We start from the raw sequence: 21305 nt of genomic DNA on the forward strand, positions 1-21305 counted from the left end.
AGTCATGTGAAACCTCCTGAAACAATGGGTCTCGAATCAAAGAGATAGAACATTTACAATTACAGGCAAAAAGTCTAACGCTAGTGATCGTCTGACGGCCCATTTTAATCCGTCAGGAAGGTTCGATACAGTTAAACCAAACAGCTTTTGAACAGCCTGCAGGTACATACGTTCGCTGGTGCGAGGCACCGGCTGTCTATGCATCAAGAGTTGTGTTCTTCCTCAAACACTCATAAATATGTTCGTGTGCCTGACTTTTTCAAATGTCCCCCAACTACTGAGTATCTAGTTCTGCCACAGAATACCATGGAGTTGTGCCACGATCCCTTACCAGTCCTACATAAGCACACGATTGCACTACAGGTTTTTGAGTTCGTCGCATTTCATTTATTACTCAGCATATGTCAGGGAAGATATGAAACAAGAAGTTAATTTGTATTACAAAAGGACCGAGTGTGAGTGATGCTTACAATCACGTAGAGAAGACAAACAATTTTGTTCATGTCAACATCAATTTTCTTCGTCCGAGCAACAGTTTCGTGCGGCAACCTGTTGTAGTTTATCGCTAGAAGTGCAAAGGTGTACTGATAGCTGCCGAGAAATGTCTCTAGTGGGAGTATTGAGAAGTGAGATTAAAGACTGATAAAAGCGTGAGCGATGTTATCGCAGTTTTGCCGATTTGCCGGCATCTGTCTGTCCAAACCATGCCGGTGCAGGCAGTGATAGAGGACCTAATGGACTGGTTTTGGAACTTGGCTTTATTTTCCCTCCCCCTTGTCGGATACTCGTTGTTTTCGAAACTAGTTGGAGGCACCGAGAAGATACATGGAATATACAGCAAACCTGGTAAGTAGGGCACCCAAGTTTTCTGCAGTTACACGGCCTATTTCTGTGACATTCGTCAAGTATAAACGCTAACTCTATAATTATGAAATACACTTTCAGAATGGAACTTCATTCTGAAGAAATGGTATGCTTTCCTGTGCCTCACACGGCGAAAGCGTAAGATTCTCGACAAATTTTCAAATAACATATTTGCTTCTATCGAAGAAGAAGCAGTGGAAAATCCGCAGCACCTTCCTCACAAAGAGGTGAGTACAAAGCTACATCTCTGTACTTTCGCAGACAACAATTTGTGGATTGGTTTAAGCTTCTCTTTCAGAAAAGGTGACACGGGGACGTGAACATGAGCTATTTTTATATCGGATATCTTCATTTTACTTCAGTGTTATTCGTACTTTACGTCGGAAACCGTTGTCTACCAGGCATTTATTACATAGAAGTATTGTAAATCATATTATCAATTTGCCTCTATAGTTGTACATATTGCCTAATGAAATTCAGACATAAATATTTTATACTGACAAGAGAAAGTCCAATATTAGAATATACTAAAATGCAGTTAATCTACGTGATATGAGTACAAACTATGTATTACTCCAGTGAACGAAGCACATGGTAATTTTTAAATAGCACATAATAGCAGCACTAGAGAAAAAGAATCGACTGGTATGAAAAAGTGTTTGTACTAACTATGCTGCCTTACGATTACTTTTTTATGTAACTGTCGAAATCATAACACTGCGAGAGAGTCAGCACTTTCTCAAAACTGCAGTGGTTTTGCGCCAGTCATATATTATCTAATAGTCAGTGTATTCTGTTCTTATTGTTGTCTGTCTCCACTATAAGCCATAAAATGTTCAGAGATAACCAGAGTAGACAGAAAAATAGCCAACACAAGAAAATTTTTACCATTTGCAAAATCCGAACATATTTGTTACAAAGGAACGTTACTTGCTCATCATCAGTAGTCACTATGCTCCAGGTGCTGACTACTATTCCAGTTTCGGTAAGGAGTTCAGAGAATTAACACGGATGATTAAACACCAAAACGTTCCGAAACTCAAATATTGATCAGTACTAATGTCTAGTCCGTTTACCTACAAATACAAGAGATGAAATACTGAGATGTTCATAACAGTGCTGAAGGCAGCATTCTCAACGACTGTGAAAAGATATATTTTATGAGATGCTTTGATGTACAAATCATGTCCGGTTATCATCATATAATGTAATTTTGCCATCTCTTTTTATGTAAATTCTAATAAAAAAGAAACACGTCGTGAGGAAAATCAGACGTGACCTTGAGTGAAGTATTAGCTCACTGTTTGTAAAAAATAATTCTTAACACCATACATAAAATCGTTTATGGACAGCGATAACATCCTAACGTTTTCATGATACGATTCATGCAAACCACGGGGATCGTATCCGGATGATTACCCTAAGAATAGAACACACATCTCTCGAATAACCCTCTAGTTCATTTATTACATTTTTATTCCGTAATAGATGTTACTGCTTGTAATTTTTTGTACAGCTTTCAATATTTATAATTTATTTAATTCCCGTGGAGGTTTTGTTGCGTCATTCTTAATTACCAGAATAAACCTTTATGTCTACTGATGTTCGGACAAAGTAATTATAATCGTCGTATTACTTAATTATTTTTCAAGTACATTTATGTGATTATAATACACTGGCGGCTTATACCCTTGTATTTTCGTGAGAGTACGCAATATAGTAGAGATTATGCCCTTTGAATTTGTGGTATTACATGACCAGAAAATATGGCACGATGAAAGTTCTTAGTGTTTCCCTGATGGTAAGCGACAGGAACGCTTTTTCAAATGAGCAATCGTAGTTATCTCCTTTTGCCCCGCAATTTTATTGTTGTAAGAATGATACATCAGCTATTTCCCTTTCCTCTCGGCATGTTTTTGCTAGCTACATAAGCTTTTAAGTGGTGGTTGTTAATGTTGTTTCTGCATTTAGAAATGTCACATTCGATGCCACAGAGGTGCTCCTTCGAGCACTTAATCTCTTAGATCACCAGGGTTAAATCAACTAACTAATGCGAATTGCAGTTCAGAGATGCCAAAAAATGGATGATCACTACGTCAGTGCCAAAAAACATGCAAATGTATGTAAGAGTTTAATAGTGTCTCATTGGAATGACACTGCATTACTGCTCTTAGCGTTCATCATTAGATGCCACTGTTGTTCGGGTCTACAGCAAATCAAATAAGTATCAGGATACGGTAAACTCTAAGATAGAGGAATCAAACGCAATCAAAGCTATTTACAAAAAGAATGTTTAATAAAATGATTTCGTTATAGAACTAGAGAATGCTGAAATTTATCGTTCAGATGTGCATCAAATAAGGTACAAAATACCATCACGCAAGATAAATGGCCAAGATTTTTCGTGTGTGCGTACTTCAGCTGCATTTGCAGTGCATAAGCCCTGTAATTCTAAGCGGTCCTCTTAATTATTGCTTTAATTTTCGATTTTTTGACTTGTGTAACCACCAAAGTCCAGTTAGTTACACAAATGAAGTTTGGCGAAATAATTTACCATGTCTTGTCTCCATCTTGTCGGTTCGTTTATGAGTGGATTCCAGCGCTAACATGATTAAGTCATCCCGCCACCGGCTCTGTATTAGTCGGACACTGTATGTGAATTTGAAGGAAGGCCTCTTTCGCAAAAGAACATGGCATGGTAGGAAACCAGTACTCTCATGGCTTACGGAACTGATTAGTATTGAAATCAGAAGGCTACTCTGTGGACAATATGTAGAAATGGTCCTCCTAATGAGCTTCCGAAATTTGAGCATTCAGCCAAACCCAAGAAAAGCAAAGAGCACAGCGTCCCCTACCTATAATAAAGAGCCTCACAGGAAGCTACTCGTGCTATTTGATGGGGTAAAAATTTCCCACAACTACTTCCCTGAAGATATAAACGTTACCATCTATCGGGAACTGCCATTTAACCAACACTGGACGAACCTCTCAAAGATGCTTGACGTAAGAGTAAAGCTACTCCACAAAATAGCTGGGAACAACTGGAGAACAAATGCACAATCGTTGTTCAATGCTGGAATTTCGCTTGTGTACACAGCTGCTGAATATTATGTCCCTACATGGCGAAACATTACACGTACAACTAAGATAGATGGGCGTCTGAATCAGGCAATGAGGACCGTTACTGGCATCATCAGATCTACTGCTATCCAGTGGTTGCCTGTTCTTTTCCAGTATTGTTTCTCTAGATCTCAGAAGAAAAAGTGAAAAGATAGAAATTTTTGAGGAAACAGAGTCCCAAAAGAACTCAGTTATAAATTGCGGTATCTAGAATCCATCAGGTATATGCCTGAAGTCAAGCAAGCAAAATTGTGTCGACCTTCAAATCACAGACGTTTTCGATGTAATCAAGAAGAGGAAAGAACGCTGGAATGTACAGACATCCTAGAAAGCCCACTCAATCCGAAACGAAACGACGAAGGATGCAGAGTTTTTATCTACCCCGATGAATGAGTGAGGCTCAAACGCACTAAACTGTACGTGGGAGATGTGGCCACATCCTGAATTAGTGGTGTTGTTGTGAAACTGCTGTGTATGACTGACATGTGGAGGGACAGAGAGTGAGACTTTTGCGGAGAATTTCAATTCCATGTTTTTGTTGGAGATCTGAAAGATTTGTATGAAGTGATACCGAGTGCTGCAATATGGTTGTCAAATTTCAACATTAGCCTTAAACAATGTATAGATATATGCATATGATCTGCGATGCCATATTGTAATAAAACTATAGTCCCACAATTCGTTCATAGCCGTTTCATTAACATTAAATGATGGACTATGAGCGTAAATCCGCCTCTCATATGTCTCTTGCTCTCCTGTGAAACGTCTTGGTTTCGATGTCCATGTGTGGTGCACCGAACTGTAATACGTAGCGTTATTCCAGCCACACAATGCGCAGGGGAAGGACTGATTTTTGATTATGGGAGCAATATTTTACTATTTAATCAATCGCAAAGTCAAGACGTACGGCAACGTTTACAACCAACGTGCTGATATATGTTTCTGAAAACATTAATATTATCTTTCATAAATATTTATGTATAATATTATCTCTATGCCGCAGCACGCAGTATATTTACTTTGCCTTTTTCGACTGTTGCAAATGTTCGCCAGTCACGTCGCGCGTATACCTTAGGACGACATCTCACTGAAACTGACTATACACACATTGCACCAACTAACAGTGGGCGCTGGGTCCTTGGTTGATAACGGGTTTTGTTGTAACGCCTATACCATTAAATAATTATTTAACGTATCCAGATGTATGCATAGTTAAATGACTCGAAGCAATGTAGAAGCTACAGAAACCTTACATGTTTATTTTTGGAGGAGAGGAGGGGAAAGGAAAATGCTGATTCTTTCTTTCCTTGTTACAGAAGAACCGATACGGAGGAAATATGTATAGAATTTGTTAAATGTATGCGAAATACACTGTCTGACAAAAAAAGTGAGGCACTCAGAATGGGAGGAGGAAGCGAAAAGAAACTTCACGGATTAAGACAGTTGTGATGGTATTGTGACAGGTACAATAGAGATTCAAATTTAACTTGTCAATGTGAGCTCACTTTTCAGCATGTTGCATCTAATCTAGTTCTGATCTAGTTCGGTTAGGAAGACTGCCATATAGCCGTTTTATCCTCTCCTGAGACACGCTGCCTCACAACTGTTGTACCTGGACCTTTACAGCCTGGATATTGGCATTGGGACGGATTTAATGTCCGAGCTGGTCCCGCACTTATTCTGTCGGGAACAGATCGACATCTACATCTACTCGTATTATTAGCCAATCAAGAGATTGAGATAATACTTGGAAAGTTATTTTTTGTGCAAGCGTAAACTATTTTAAATGAAGCAATGTCCGTTGACATTAAAAGACTAAAAATAGGCTCAATTAGAATGTCAGTAGTGTTTGTTCCAGGATTCTAGTGCGAATCGCTTACGAGATATTGTATTTTGAAAAGTTCCCACACTGCATTTGTATAATACCTGTTATAGCACACACTAAAGAACGTCACAAATGCATACACTAGTTATGTGTATTCGGTTTAGTCACGAGACAATTGACCATTACATGTCGTGTTCAAAATGACCAACGGCAGCGACAATGCACACTTCCAGCCTGGTATGGAACGACTGCTGCACACTTCCTAGTATTTCAGCAGCGATGTCTGACGAGGCTGCAGCAATACGTCGTTGCATGACATCCTATGTAGCTTTCACCACAGAAAAGTGTCTACAGACGTCAAATCCGGATACGGTCCGGCAAAGTACAGGTCCACTGCGTCCAGTTCAACGATTTGGAAACAATTCCCTGAAGCCATGCTATACTACTTCGTGCACTATGGACTGGCCAATAATCAGGTTGGTATCATAGATTCCTCCTGGTCTGCAGAGGAACGTCTTCTAGCATACGTGGAAGATGGTCTGATCCGAGGCTGCGATATTTGCTCACGTCCAGTGTTCCATCTATGGAAAACGGGCCTATGAACTCGTGGTTCACAATCCTATAACACACGCTTGCTGATGTTACACCTGACAAAACCACCGGGGGTTGTCGACAGAGCAATAGCCCATGTTTCGGCGGTTTACTTGGTCATGATTGGTAATTGTGGCTTCGTCAGTAAACATGATACATCTGGAGTATCTCGTCTTAATGCCCCTGTACAGAAGGTAACACGATTCTCATAATCGTTTCCTTGCAGCTCTTGATGGAGAGAGATGTGATAGGGGTGGAATACATGTCGATGAAGAATACTAACAATTAGGACACAGGCCTGACTCATGCCGCTTCCTCGTGCTATTGCGCGAGAGCTAACGCGCGGATCAACTGCGACAGCAGCGACAACATTGTCTACTCTTCTGTCGTCACTTGTTTCTTTCTGTTACATTGTCTAGATGCTACTCTATCACTAACACGTAACTAGTTGAAGAGGTTGATAAACAATTGTCGAGATGGTTGACGTCTATCGGAATATGTTGCCGCATACACCGTACAAGAACGAGCTGCACTCTCCACACACCCTGAGCATGTCGGCTTTTTCTGCATTGATAAATCCCATCGTCCACTCATGACCTGCTGCTTCTCTTTGTGCATGATATACAACAGGCCCTAGATACCGGCTCCCAGGTTGATGTCATATTTCTCGACTTTCGAAAGGCGTTCGACTCAGTTCCGCACTGTTGCTTGCTACAAAAAGTGCGCGCTTACGGTCTATCCGATGACATTTGCGGTTGGATAGAAAGTTTTCTAGGGAGCAGTATGTCGTCCTGAACGGGGTGACTTCAACAGAAACAAGCGTAACTTCAGGTGTGCCCAGGGCAGAGTAATAGGTTCTCTGCTTTTTACGATTTGCATAAACGATCTGGTTGATGGTATTGACAGCGGCCTCAGACTGTTTGCCGATGAAGCTGTAGTCTACAGGAAAATAGTATCACACGAAAGTTGTGAACAAATCAATGTGGATTTGCAGAAAATAAATGCTTGGTGTAATGAATGGCAGTTATCTCTCAATATTAGTAAGTGTAACCTACTGCGTATAACAAGGCGAAAATTCCCATTAATGTACGAGTACAAAATAAATGCCCAGTCTTTGGAAGCGGTAACGTCCGTCAAGTGTCTGGGTGTGACTATTCGAAATGATCTCAAATGGAACGATCAGATTACGCAAGTAACGGGTAAGGCGAACTCTAGATTGCGGTTTATTGGTAGAATCCTGAAGCGATGCAGTCTTTCAACAAAGGAAATAGCTTACAATATGTTAGTTCGTCCAGTCTTGGAGTATTGTTCGTCTGTATGGGACCCTTACCAGTTGTGTCTGATTCAAGAGATTGAGAAGGTCCAAAGAAGAGCGGCAAGATTCGTGACTGGCACATTTAGCCATCGCGAGAGCGTTACAAATCTCATAGAAAGTTTGAAGAGGGATACACTTGCAGATATACGACGCGCTAAGCAGAAGGGGCTGCTCACTAAATTCCGAAATCCGACCTTCGTCGAGGATGCAGAGCGTATATTATTACCACCAACTTTCAAATCGCGCAATGATCATCATTCAAAGATAAGGGAAATTAGAGCTCGTACTGAGGCGTTCAGACAGTCGTTTTTCTCTCGCGCGATCCGCGAGTGAAACAGAGGGGAGGGGGAATATGACTTTGGCTCGAATTGTGCCCTCCACCACACACCGCTTGGTGGCTAGCGGAGTATACTGAATATGTAGATGTAGAACAAACAAGTGTCGGCGTGGAAACCTTTCAAAATACGATGTATCGTTAACGGTTCACACTAGAATCCTGCAACAAACACTACTGGCATTCTAATTTACCCTACCTTTAGTTTCTTAATGTCAACAGGCACTGTTCAATTTAAAAAAGTGTACGTTTGCACAAAAATTACACTTTCCAAGTTTTATTACGCTGTTTTTACTTACTAACTTTACAATCCATTCTTGGAAAACCGCACATCAATAGCACTTTCCATTTCCACAATATTTGTGGTGCAAACTTTAGATGATTATCCCTGCGTATATACCCCGTAAGCCACCTGTGGTGCTTGGAGGAGGGTACCTTGTACCACTACTGTAGTGGCCGTCACGAAATTGGATACCTCAAAGTCACACCTGCAGTTTGCAGGCGCTAAGCGCTGTGATTCGCCCGCCTCATAGCTTTGTTGTATTGCTAGAACAGTGCAATAGGTCAGCGCCAGCTCAATTTTCAATGTTTCCATGCAATATCGTGTGTTCATGTTTGATTTCGGTCTTCTGTGGAAGTGATTAATTGTGAGAGAAATGCAGAAGCAAAGGCGAAGGAGTCGGTCAGCTTCAAGAGCGAAAAGGCATTCGAAAACAATGTAAAACTGTTGTATAGAATGTGCTGATCTTTTTTATTGGCCTGGGAAGAAACCAGGAATAATATAAATTTTGCACAAGTTCATAAAATGACAGCAAAACCTAGTGGTATTTCGGAACCGACTGTATCTCATATTTAACAGTACAGTAACATCGGCAGAATCTCTAGACTTGAGCACGTGTTTTGATTCTCCGAGAAAGTGATATAAATGAAAACTGAAATCTACAGAATTTGATTATTTTTGACAAAGAGATAGCGCGTAGAACTGTACTTGAATACAACAGAGGAGAGTATCCAACTAGAAAAAAAGAAAAAAAAACAGAATGATCTCGAGAAAAAAAATAATTATTCTGATTCGGAGACCTTCGTTGTTTGTCATCTCTACTGACTTTATTTTTGACACAGAAAGAGTAACGATGGGCGAAAATTTTAAATGAAATGCAAAGACATTGCAGCAACAAGAACTAAGTTTGTGTACAATGCGCTTTTTGAGTGCTCAGGAAACTTGGGTTTCACAAAAATCATACTCACTAATATATTATTCTCGATTTCAAGGGAAGTAGTGGCTTGAAAGTACCTTTAGCTACTTTTGTGTAGTGGATATCCACGATCTGGGTGATGGGTGCAGTGACGGAGGGTCAGTAAGAGCTACGAATAAAAAATTATCGGGAGGCAGAAAATATTCTCGCCTGAATTAAGGCGAGCCTTCGCAACAAAAATCCTGGCTGTAGCACACAAGAAGTCGGGCGCTTTTGCGCACCAAGTCTCTCGCAATTAAATAGCGTCCATACTTGACACGATACCATCAATAATGATGTTTCGAATGTTACCAAAATTAATTTTATAGTTTTATTAACAACTTTCTCGCTTGAAGTTTCTACAAGGTCCAACAGGACGCAAATTCAACAGCGTCATTTTTCGTTACACAGGCGGAACAGTTTCGCACCTCTCAATGTATTTTATTTTTTATCTCGGGGTACTTTTATGTTTTCTCGATAAAATATGTATCACATGTATCTATAAACTTTCAGAATGTCCATATATTCTTTCAGTCCAAATTGATTCTGTTTTACCAATAGGTTGAAGTAAAAAATTATTTTCCTTCAAAGTTTATTTTGACGTCAGTTTTTATTCTATTTCGTAGCAGCTGGCAAGAACTTTCTTTTGGAAAGTACTCCATCGTATTATAGACTAAATATAGAGATGTCTAATATTTTCCGGAAATTTTTGCTAACATTTGAAATTAGCGTTTACTTGCAATGCTCGACGGTGAGATGACCTTGAGCAGCCTATTTTGGTAAAGACCACTATCGTCGTTTCCTTTCTTGTTCCACTCACAAATAGAGTGTGGGAAAAACGACTGTCTATATGTCTTCGTACGGGCAATAACTTCTCTTAACTTATATTCACGGTCTTTGAGCGAAATGTAAATTGGTGGCAGTAGAATCATTCTGCAGTCAGTTTCAAATACTGGTTCCCATATCTGGATATCTTGCTGGCCACGGCAGTACCACAACAACACGTAGACAGTTCATAGAGCCTTGTGCCATGTGTCGACGAACACTGACATGTTGAAAAATAGTACTAAGATTCTGTCACATGAGAGGCAGCTATGCATGAGGACGCAGGATGTGCGTGACGTGCCGTTGTGCCGAAAGCGTTACCTCAGTCACTAGCAGTCGTTACCGAGGCCAGTAGTTCTAAGTTCTAGGGGACTGATGACCATAGCTGTTAAGTCCCATAGTGCTCAGAGCCATTTGAACCATTTTGAACACCAGGAGTAACATCGCTGTGCCTCTCAAAAACTATGGAAGAATGGACCTCTCCCTATGTTGCCACCATAATCGCCGACGATGGGCAATCGTGGGAGTGTCGAAAAGTGATTCATCGTTGAACACTATGCGACGCCATTCATCAGCAGCCCGTGGATCCCGCTCTCAGAGCCACTGCAAACGCAGACATTTGTGTTGTTTTGTTAAGGCGTCCTACGCGTAGAACAGAATTCCCTAGTCCAGATACTGTTTGTCTCAGACGCGTGGTGCGGGATGCCACAAAATGTTGTAGGAAGTCCATTAGCTGTCTCCGGATGGCAGGATTACAATTTTATTGGTGTACAGGACGGCGATCCTCCCTTGTGGTGGTCAGATGTGGTTAGCCAGAGCCTTGACGACAAATATGCCAGCCCTCATATTGTCATGCACCATAGCTGCATACTTTATAGCGCCACGTGTTGCTTCCATGGAAATTCGCGTTTGGAAACTATACATCTTGGCGTGATTGTTGTTTATAAAAACTTCATATTTGTGTCAGTGTTTAATAATATTTGGAATATCGTGCCTTGAGCAAGACACATTGCATGTTTTTCTTTTCTTTTTTTTTCCTCTCTAACTTACATCTCAGGTGATGTTAAACGATGGTAAATGGGTTTCCCCGTAATATTTATTTTTTACCAGCAGTTTTTTTGTAGCTGTTCTTCTGCACAAGAACTGATATTTGAATACAGTTTGTCATCTGCATTTATGCTGGTGATGGTTGTGGTTTCAACTTTGTCAAAATCTCAATGAACTATATTCGCAACACGCACTGTTTTATTGTTTACGATACTGTGCATTCAATAATGAATTCAACATTTTAAGGTTTCTTTGTTGATTTTATATACGCTTGTGCCTTTATATCAACTTACTTGTGGTAGTCCTTCTGGGGGGATGTATTATTCGATTTACGTATTACGAAAACTGGATGAATTTATTTCAAAGCTCCTTTGTTCGAAGTCAGAAAGCAAACATGGCCCTGCGCCGATTCCTGACGACAAATGTCCAGTAATTTTTTCTTAAAACTACTGTGTATGGACTATGGTGCGGGAAACTGCAGTAGTTTTATTTACGCTCGTTGGTTAAAAGTACCGTCCTTTTTTTTGCAATTTTTTCAACTGATAATAATTCACAACGACTTGTTAAGTGCTAATTCAGAAGAAATTTTATTGGTCACTTTGTGTTTGAAGCCGATTGACTGAGATCGGAATTTATTTCTAACTTACGCCATTATCGATACTGCAAAACATTTAATAGTAAAGACAACTCAGCTGTGTTACATTTTGAACTTCCATGTATGGCCTGCTTTTAACTCGCCTTATATAATACAAGCTTTCTAAGCTATTGTTAAGCATGACTATGAAATATTGACCATTTATGCTTAAACTTGCAGGCAACGCAAAATACCGTGATGAAGGCTGAAAAGTTTCCAAAGGAACTAACTTGCAAAGATCCCTAAAGTTAAACGACGTAGCGTATTTCCCAGAACGTAATAGGCGTACACAAGATTTGGCGTTAGGGATGAGGAACGGTATTCCCTCGTTTTATTTGCGCATTTTACTTCTGTAGCTAGATGGGTGTCGGTACATAATAGTAACAAAATATTTGTCGGAGATTATTAAATAATTGCGATCAGGCGCAGTAAATTATGCACGAAAATAAGCCTGTTTGTGGAGAGTTTATTGTAATGTGTAACAGCTTACAACCACACACACACACACACACAAACACACACACACACACAGAATAAACAGCCAAAGCCAAAGTATCTAAAGAATACAAGATAATACAAATCCCGATATGCAGATGATTGGTCTCTGCTTAGAATACTTATTCATATATCTGGTCTGAAACCTAACATTGCTTTCATCAGTGACCCTATTAATTTTCTAAATCTTTTCTCAATGTCTTCATTTTCAGATTTTTCTTCTTTTAACATACTGTGATCAAATATTTTCCTCCATGGGGGCTGAAACAGAATCACATTCAAACATATCAAAAACTGAAACTTCCTGGCAGATTAAAACTGTGTGCCCGACCGAGACTCGAACTCGGGACCCTTGCCTTTCGCGGGCAAGTGCTCCACCAACTGAGCCACCGAAGCACGACTCACGCCCGGCACTCACAGCTTTACTTCTGCCAGTATCTCGTCTCCTACCTTCCAAACTTTACAGAAGCTCTCCTGCGAACCTTGCAGAACTAGCACTCCTGAAAGAAAGGATATAGCGGAGACATGGCTTAGCCACAGCCTGGGGGATGTTTCCAGAATGAGATTTTCACTCTGCAGCGGAGTGTGCGTTGATATGAAACTTCCTGGCAGATTAAAACTGTGTGCCCGACCGAGACTCGAACTCGGGACCCTTGCCTTTCGCGGGCAAGTGCTCCACCAACTGAGCCACCGAAGCACGACTCACGCCCGGCACTCACAGCTTTACTTCTGCCAGTATCTCGTCTCCTACCTTCCAAACTTTACAGAAGCTCTCCTGCGAACCTTGCAGAACTAGCACTCCTGAAAGAAAGGATATAGCGGAGACATGGCTTAGCCACAGCCTGGGGGATGTTTCCAGAATGAGATTTTCACTCTGCAGCGGAGTGTGCGCTGATATGAAACTTCCTGGCAGATTAAAACTGTGTGCCCGACCGAGACTCGAACTCGGGACCCTTGCCTTTCGCGGGCAAGTGCTCCACCAACTGAGCCACCGAAGCACGACTCACGCCCGGCACTCACAGCTTTACTTCTGCCAGTATCTCGTCTCCTACCTTCCAAACTTTACAGAAGCTCTCCTGCGAACCTTGCAGAACTAGCACTCCTGAAAGAAAGGATATAGCGGAGACATGGCTTAGCCACAGCCTGGGGGATGTTTCCAGAATGAGATTTTCACTCTGCAGCGGAGTGTGCGCTGATATGAAACTTCCTGGCAGATTAAAACTGTGTGCCCGACCGAGACTCGAACTCGGGACCCTTGCCTTTCGCGGGCAAGTGCTCCACCAACTGAGCCACCGAAGCACGACTCACGCCCGGCACTCACAGCTTTACTTCTGCCAGTATCTCGTCTCCTACCTTCCAAACTTTACAGAAGCTCTCCTGCGAACCTTGCAGAACTAGCACTCCTGAAAGAAAGGATATAGCGGAGACATGGCTTAGCCACAGCCTGGGGGATGTTTCCAGAATGAGATTTTCACTCTGCAGCGGAGTGTGCGCTGATATGAAACTTCCTGGCAGATTAAAACTGTGTGCCCGACCGAGACTCGAACTCGGGACCCTTGCCTTTCGCGGGCAAGTACTCCACCAACTGCAAGGTTCGCAGGAGAGCTTCTGTAAAGTTTGGAAGGTAGGAGACGAGATACTGGCAGAAGTAAAGCTGTGAGTGCCGGGCGTGAGTCGTGCTTCGGTGGCTCAGTTGGTGGAGCACTTGCCCGCGAAAGGCAAGGGTCCCGAGTTCGAGTCTCGGTCGGGCACACAGTTTTAATCTGCCAGAAAGTTTCATATCAGCGCACACTCCGATGCAGAGTGAAAATCTCATTCTGGATATCAAAAACTTTCAACACTTTTTCAAGATAGGTCTTTGGCAAATAATAACAGTACCCTCCGTTAAATTCTGAACATTATTCATTCCGAATAGTTCCTAATCACATACAAATCTTTCATTTTAAAGTTTATCAGTCAATAACAACTTTAAACTGTCAGTTTCACTCTGAGAAGTTGAAGCTATCAGCAGATCATCAATGTAAACAAGTATTTATGCTTTATGGCTATTTTTTGTCTGTACGTACAAGCAATACTCAAAATCACTTCTTACAACTCGTAAGTCAGTTATTACTGTGTAAAATTTAACATTCCAATTTCTGGGCGTGTCCTTTCAATCTTACAGAGCCTTTCTAAGTTCGCAAACTTGACCGTTCATTTTACTACAATATCCAGTAGGTAATTTAACATAAAAGTCTCTAACTATCTCTCCATAGAGAAGTGCACTACAAACATCCAGTTGGTAGATGCGAAAGTTATTCTCATTACAAAAAACCAAAAAAAGTCTCACTGAAGTTAGCTTTGCTACTGGACTGTATATCTCTGAATAAGACAAGCTTTGTTGGAAACCTTTTTCTATGAGACGAGCTTCATAAAAAACAACATTGCCTTTTTCATCTCTTTTTCGCCTAAAAACCGATTTAGCGTCTATAACATCACAGTCTTTTGGCTTGCATACATAATCCCATGTTTTGTTTTCTTCCATGGCTTGCAGCTCTCTTGCTATGGCATCTTTCCAATTTTTAGCTTCAGTATAAGACGTTGCTTCAGTGTAGGTGCTGGGGTCTTCATCAGTCACTGCTGTCAACAGGCCCGACTCATAATCCTCCAAGTAATTTGGGTGTTGAATTTTCCTCTAAGATTGAATGTCTTCTTGTCATCAAAAACAATATTTCTCTCGCCATTCTCAAAAGAAATGTCTTTGTTTTCACTGCCTTCGCTGATTTCTTGTTCTTCTCTAGGCTGACTTTTATTTTCTTCCACAACCTCATTCCTCATTTCCTCTTTCTGTTCCTCTGAATCTAAAGCTTTCTCTATGTTCTCTTCATCACAACAAATAGTATCTGATTCTTTTACATGAATATCAGTTTTCTTCTCCTTTTCAGATACTGCTGGTGGCAAAAAAATTATATCTCAATGCACCTCAGTTCTCTTTGTGGAAGGTATAAATATTCTGTAGCCCTTCCGTCATTATCATAACCCACAAATAAACCTATCTTGTTTCTGAGGTCTAGTTTTGAAACTAGAACAGTCTCTTTTCTTTGGATACAAGGATAGACACACGAGTCCCAAATATTTTTTTATATCTGATAATGGTAAATCTTTGCCAGAAAAAGCTCCAAAAGGAGTTTTACCTTCTACAGGACTTGGACCAGTTCGATTTAGGGCATTAGCCACTGTATTAACTGCTTCAGCCCAGAAATGTTTGGACATTGCTGAAATAGTTGAATGAACAGCTTCAAACAAGGTGTGCACTTTCCTTTCATCTCTTCCATTTTGTTGTGGTGTGTACGCAACGCTTCATTGATGGATTACGCCATTTTCACTCAAAAATGTAACTAAGTCAGTATTCATAAACTCCAGTCTGTAATTAAGCAACAAAGTTGGAACCTATTTGAATATAATAGAACGTGTAAAGTTTAACTTACACATAAACTAAGTGAATTACTTAAAAAGAATAAACTCAAGAACTCTCTCTCTCTCTCTCTCTCTCTCTCACACACACACACACACACACACACACACACACACACAGACACAATATACAAGGTGAGTCACTAACTATTGCCACCTACAGTAACTCCAAAAGTGTGATAGCAGCTGAAACGTTTGTGGGACAAAAGTTGCATGGGCCAATGGGGGCCATAATATGACGTTGGTTTTTTGTTGCTAGGTGGGTCAACTTGGTTTTTTTAAATGGGATGCTATTGTTTGGTACTTATTTTCTGATAGCGGCTACTGAGGCGAATCCAGTGATATGTAACAGTAAGGTCTTTGAAAGCCAGCGAAGGTCACAAAAGTGGCATGAACTTCCATTTACAGAAGGTGTTCTAAGTGATGACCATTGGTATCAATGCAGTGCTGCAATCTTCTTATCATGGATTGAGCGGTATTCCTTATCACATCAGCACTTATCAAAGCACATGCTCTGATAATTCTCTCTCGTATATCGTCAGGTGTAGTTGCAACATTTTTATAAATAATGTCTTTTACGAATCCCCTAAAAAAAATCCAGATGCAACAAGTCTGACGAATCAGCCGGCGACGACACAACTCCTCTGGATCCAATCCAACTATTTGGGAATTGTCTCTGCAACTCACTCCTAGCCATCAGCAAAAAATATGCCGGACACCAATCGTGTTGATACCACATTCTGTTCCTCCTTCCTAAGGATATTTCTTGTAATAAAAGATCTAATGTTTCTTGCAGGAATGTTGTGTACTTCCTACCATAAAGGTTTCCTTCGATGAATAGGGGCCTATAATTCTGTCTTCCAGAATCGCACACCATACATTCACCGGCCACAGTTTTTGGTGTGCAACTTGCTGCAGCCAACATGGATTTTCAGTGGCCCAATAATGCACGTTATGCAAATTAATATATCCACAGCTCGTGAATGTGTCATCCATCTGAATCTGAAGTTGAGCCCATCAGCAGAATTCAATGTGGTGCATATAACCCTTACCAGTTAATTCTTGGTGGAGACTGATGTGATAAGGGTGATATTTATGGCGATGCAGAACATGAATAGCACTGCTCTGGCTCATGCCAGATTCTCTTGCGATTTGATGCAAACTAACACAAGGATCTCGAACCAAAGTGGCAAGAGTACCAGTTTCCGTTTCCCTGTTAGTAACTTTCCTTTGCCGTGTATGTTTCCGATGCGTTAAAGATCCAGTTGTTCTAAATTTATCATACACATATTTATATGTACGACGTGTAGGGTGAGTACGTTGAGGATATCTTTCAGCTTATAAGTCTCTAGCTCTCACTGAATGTCGTTGGCATTCTCCACAAATGAGAAGCATATCATCCTGTTGTTCGAAGTAATACATCATTCACACTAGTCTTACCATTCCTATTAGTGTTGTATTGCGAAACTGTCGGACGGTGTTTACATGGCAATAGCACATTAGATGGATACGCCATATTCATGGAATATTTACTACTTGCGCGATATACAAGAGAGTATTGTCAGAGCATGTGCTTCGATAAGTGCTGAAGTGATAAGGAATACCATTCAATCCATGATCAGATGATTGCAGCACTGCATTGATAACAATGGTCATCACTTCGAACATGTTCTGTAAATGGACGTTGTGGCCACCATTTTGACCTTCGTTGACCTTCAAAGACCTTACTGTTACACATCGTTGGATTCTCTTCGCTAGCCGCTATCAGAAAATAAGCACCTCAGTTAAGAATACAAAGTTGACCTTCATGTCTCATACCTAGCAACCAAAAAACCAACGCCATATTATGGCCCCCCTTGTCCCAAGCAACATTTGTCCCACAAACTTTTCAGCTACTATCATACTTTCGGAGTTATTCTAGGTGGGAATTGTTAGTGACTCACTCTGTATATATCGAAAGTGTATTAAATATTGAGCGAATGATGGCTATTAGGCGTTATTTCAGAAATTAGAACTAGCAGAACGAATCATAAAGTTTATTGTATTCTTGAGAAGTTCCCAGCAAATCAACAATGTTCATCTCATGAAGCTTACGCAGGTAATGATTGAACTGCAGTGGCATGGAACTTCAACAAAGTTTCTGTGGATTGTGTCACACGAAGCTGTTAAAAAAAATGAGTGCTTGGATTTCTACATAAAGAACATATGCACATTGAATTATTCCTAATTTCGGTGCATCTGATCACATACTTCAGGTTAAAGAAAAACCAGAGAAATAATAGGACTAATTGGCAACCTGCTATGCCAAACATTTTATGGTTCACAAACTGGAGATGCACGGAATGACATGTAACACTTAACTACAAGGTAGAATTTTCATCACGAAAACTTTATCAGTCACATTTGCAGTATGGACATTTAACTCAACACTAATGTGAGTTAGATCGCATATTATTCTAATGATAATGCTATGATGATCAGCAAGTAACTTTATGCACGAGACTAAACAAACAGAAGCACCAATTTCCAACTGAAGTAACTACTTTCCTCACATGAGAAAATGTGAATTCTTCCAAAAAATCATACACAGTTTTTAAGAGGCTGTAATCTAAATATATAATTATCTAATTATCAGCTAATATATGCTCTGTATGTACAAACACCAATATTTTTACTCGTCATATGTACTACCTAAGCCAACTACCAACACGTAAACGTCTGGCAATATACAGTTTACATGATCTCTGTGCTTGATTACGTTTCAGTGAAACAAAGAGAAACTAAGGACATAAATCCTGTACTTCCTTAATTGGTGCTTATCACCTCTTTGTTGCCAATTATGGAAGAGCTTTTAAATACAGATGCCATTTCACATCAACAATGCAGGGTGATTTTGCAGTTGAGAATATATGTGAGATAAAGGATTTTATGTTTAGAATGTTCTAACTCTACATCTGCATCTTACTCTGCAAGACACGTAACAGTGTGTAGCAGAGGATACTTCTGGTACCACTAGCTGATCACCCCTTCCCTGTTCCATTCACAAAAGGCTTGTGGGAAGAGTGATTGTTGGTAAGCCTCTGTAGTAGCCCTGATTTATGGGATTTTCTTGTCGTAGTCATTTTGTGAGATTTATGTTGGGGGAATGTTTTCTGAGTCTTTCAGAAACTGCTCTCGAAATTTAAATAGTTAACTCCTCTCTTAGTGTCTGGCACTGGAGTTTGTTGAGCATCTCTGTAATGCTCTCGTGCGGACAAAACAGTCCTCTGACGAAATGCACCTTCTCTATAACCTCTTCCATCAGTCATACCTCGGAAGGATTCTAGATTGATGAATAATACTGAAGAATTGTTCGAACAAGAATCCTGTAAGCCACTTCCACCGTGAATGAGTGAAATTTCATTAAGGTTTTTCCAACGAATCTCAGTCTACCATCTGCTTTTCCTAGTATTTGTTTTATGCTGTCATTTCATTTAAGGTCACTCTTGATAGTTAATCCTAGACATTTTACAGTAGATACAGTTTCCAGAAATTTGTCACCAGTTGTATGGCTGTGGATTTCTTTTCTTATGTACGCACAACATGTTACATTTATTTATGTTCAGGGTCAGCTGCCAGAGCCTGCACCATTCATCTATCTTCTGCAGGTCATTCAGCAAATCGATAATGTCTTCTGGCATTGCTAATTTCTTATATACAACAATATCATCCGCAAACAGTCTTAATGAACTTTCATTGCTTCTACTATGTAATTTACATATAATGTAAACATAACAGCGCTGTCACACTTCCTTGGGGTACTCCAGGTATTGCAGTAATGCACTATTGAAGAGCCATAGGTAATGCCATGGTAAGAAAACTGTCTCAGCCAAATAGCTTCAGCCAAATATTAGAACATTCTCCTCATTATTGGTATAAGAAGATATGTGTGTTCAGCTTGACTGCAAAATATCCACATTTGTGAACTCTGGTAGTGCCATGGCAGAATGCTGGACATGACAGTCTGTGAATGTTTCCACTTATCTCTGTACTGCAGTATCTCAGGGTGTAAAATGTCATGCTTAGTATAACTTTCTCTTAAGTTCCATAAAAATATTAATTTGCAGTATGAGAAAAACACACACCACCTTTATTAAGGCATAGAATGAAACATATAATGAGCTCATCTGTTTCATGAAGTTGTGCAGAACAGCCCCTTAAATGTATAGTGCTTTTTCCCCTTGCTTCTTAACCAGTCAGGTGAACTATTAATGCCTCATTTGATAAATTGTTGGCCATTTTGCTGCTAGTAAAGAATGTGGCAAGCATTAGTCTCCCATATTTTGTAGACCTAGATAGAACCCCCCCCCTCCCCCCCCCCCCCCCCCATGAACCGTGGACCACGCCGTTGGTGGGGAGACTTGCGTGCCTCAACGATACAGATAGCCATACTGTAGGTGCAACCACAACGGAGGGGTATCTGTTGAGAGACCAGACAAACGTGTGGTTCCTGAAGGGGGGCAGCAGCCTTTTCAGTAGTTGCAGGGGCAACAGTCTGGATGATTGACTGATCTGGCCCTGTAACAATAACTAAAACAGCCTTGCTGTGCTGGTACTGCGAACGGCTGAAAGCAAGGGGAAACTACGGCCGTAATTTTTCCCGAGGGCATGCAGCTTCACTGTATGGTTAAATGATGATGGCGTCCTCTTGGGTAAAATATTCCGTAGGTAAAATAGTCCCCCATTCGGATCTCCGGGTAGGGAATACTCAGGAGGACGTCGTTATCAGGAGAAAGAAAACTGGCGTTCTACGGATCGGAGCGTGGAATGTCAGATCCCTTAATCGAGCAGGTAGGTTAGAAAATTTAAAAAGGGAAATGGATAGGTTAAAGTTAGATATACTGGGAATTAGTGAAGTTCGGTGGCAGGAGGAACAAGACTTTTGGACAGGCGAATTCAGGGTTATAAATACAAAATCTAATAGGGGTACTGCAGGTGTTGGTTTAATAATGAATAAAAAATAGGAGTGTGGGTAAGCTACTACAAACAGCATAGTGAACGCATTATTGTGGCCAAGATAGACACGAAGCCCATGCCTACTACAGTAGTACAAGTTTATATGCCAACTAGCTCTGCAGATGATGAAGAAATTGATAAAATGTATGATGAGATAAAAGAAATTATTCAGGTAGTGAAGGGGGACGAAAATTTAATTCGAGAGTAGGAAAAGGGAGGGAAGGAAACATTGTAAGTGAATATGCATTGGGGGTAAGAAATGAAAGAGGAAGCCGCCTGGTAGAATTTTGCACAGAGCATAACTTAATCATAGCTAACACTTGCTTCAAGAATCATAAAAGAAGGTTGTATACATGGAAGAATCCCAGAGATACTAAAAGGTATCAGATACATTATATAATGGTAAGACAGAGATTTAGGAACCAAGTATTAAATTGTAAGACATTTCCAGGGGCAGATGTGGACTCTGACCACAATCTATTGGTTATGAACTGTAGATTAAAACTGAAGAAACTGCAAAAAGGTGGGAATTTAAGGAGATGGGACCTAGATAAACTGACTAAACCAGAGGT

The 21305-nt window shown here is 40.5% G+C and overlaps 1 protein-coding gene across 1 annotated transcript in view; it reads left to right on the forward strand.

Annotated features, from left to right (window-relative positions):
- Positions 1-731: 731 nt before the first annotated feature.
- LOC126191082 (putative phosphoenolpyruvate synthase) overlaps positions 732-21305 on the forward strand; it is a 358083-nt gene continuing 337509 nt past the window's right edge. Inside the window, exons 1-2 of the mRNA XM_049931802.1 lie at positions 732-846; positions 946-1091. Coding sequence (XP_049787759.1) covers positions 735-846; positions 946-1091 — 258 coding nt within the window. The 5' untranslated portion in view covers positions 732-734. The remainder of the gene's footprint in view (positions 847-945; positions 1092-21305) is intronic.

The sequence above is a fragment of the Schistocerca cancellata genome, chromosome 6 (genome assembly GCF_023864275.1).
Source record: "Schistocerca cancellata isolate TAMUIC-IGC-003103 chromosome 6, iqSchCanc2.1, whole genome shotgun sequence".
NCBI classification, from domain to species: domain Eukaryota; kingdom Metazoa; phylum Arthropoda; class Insecta; order Orthoptera; family Acrididae; genus Schistocerca; species Schistocerca cancellata.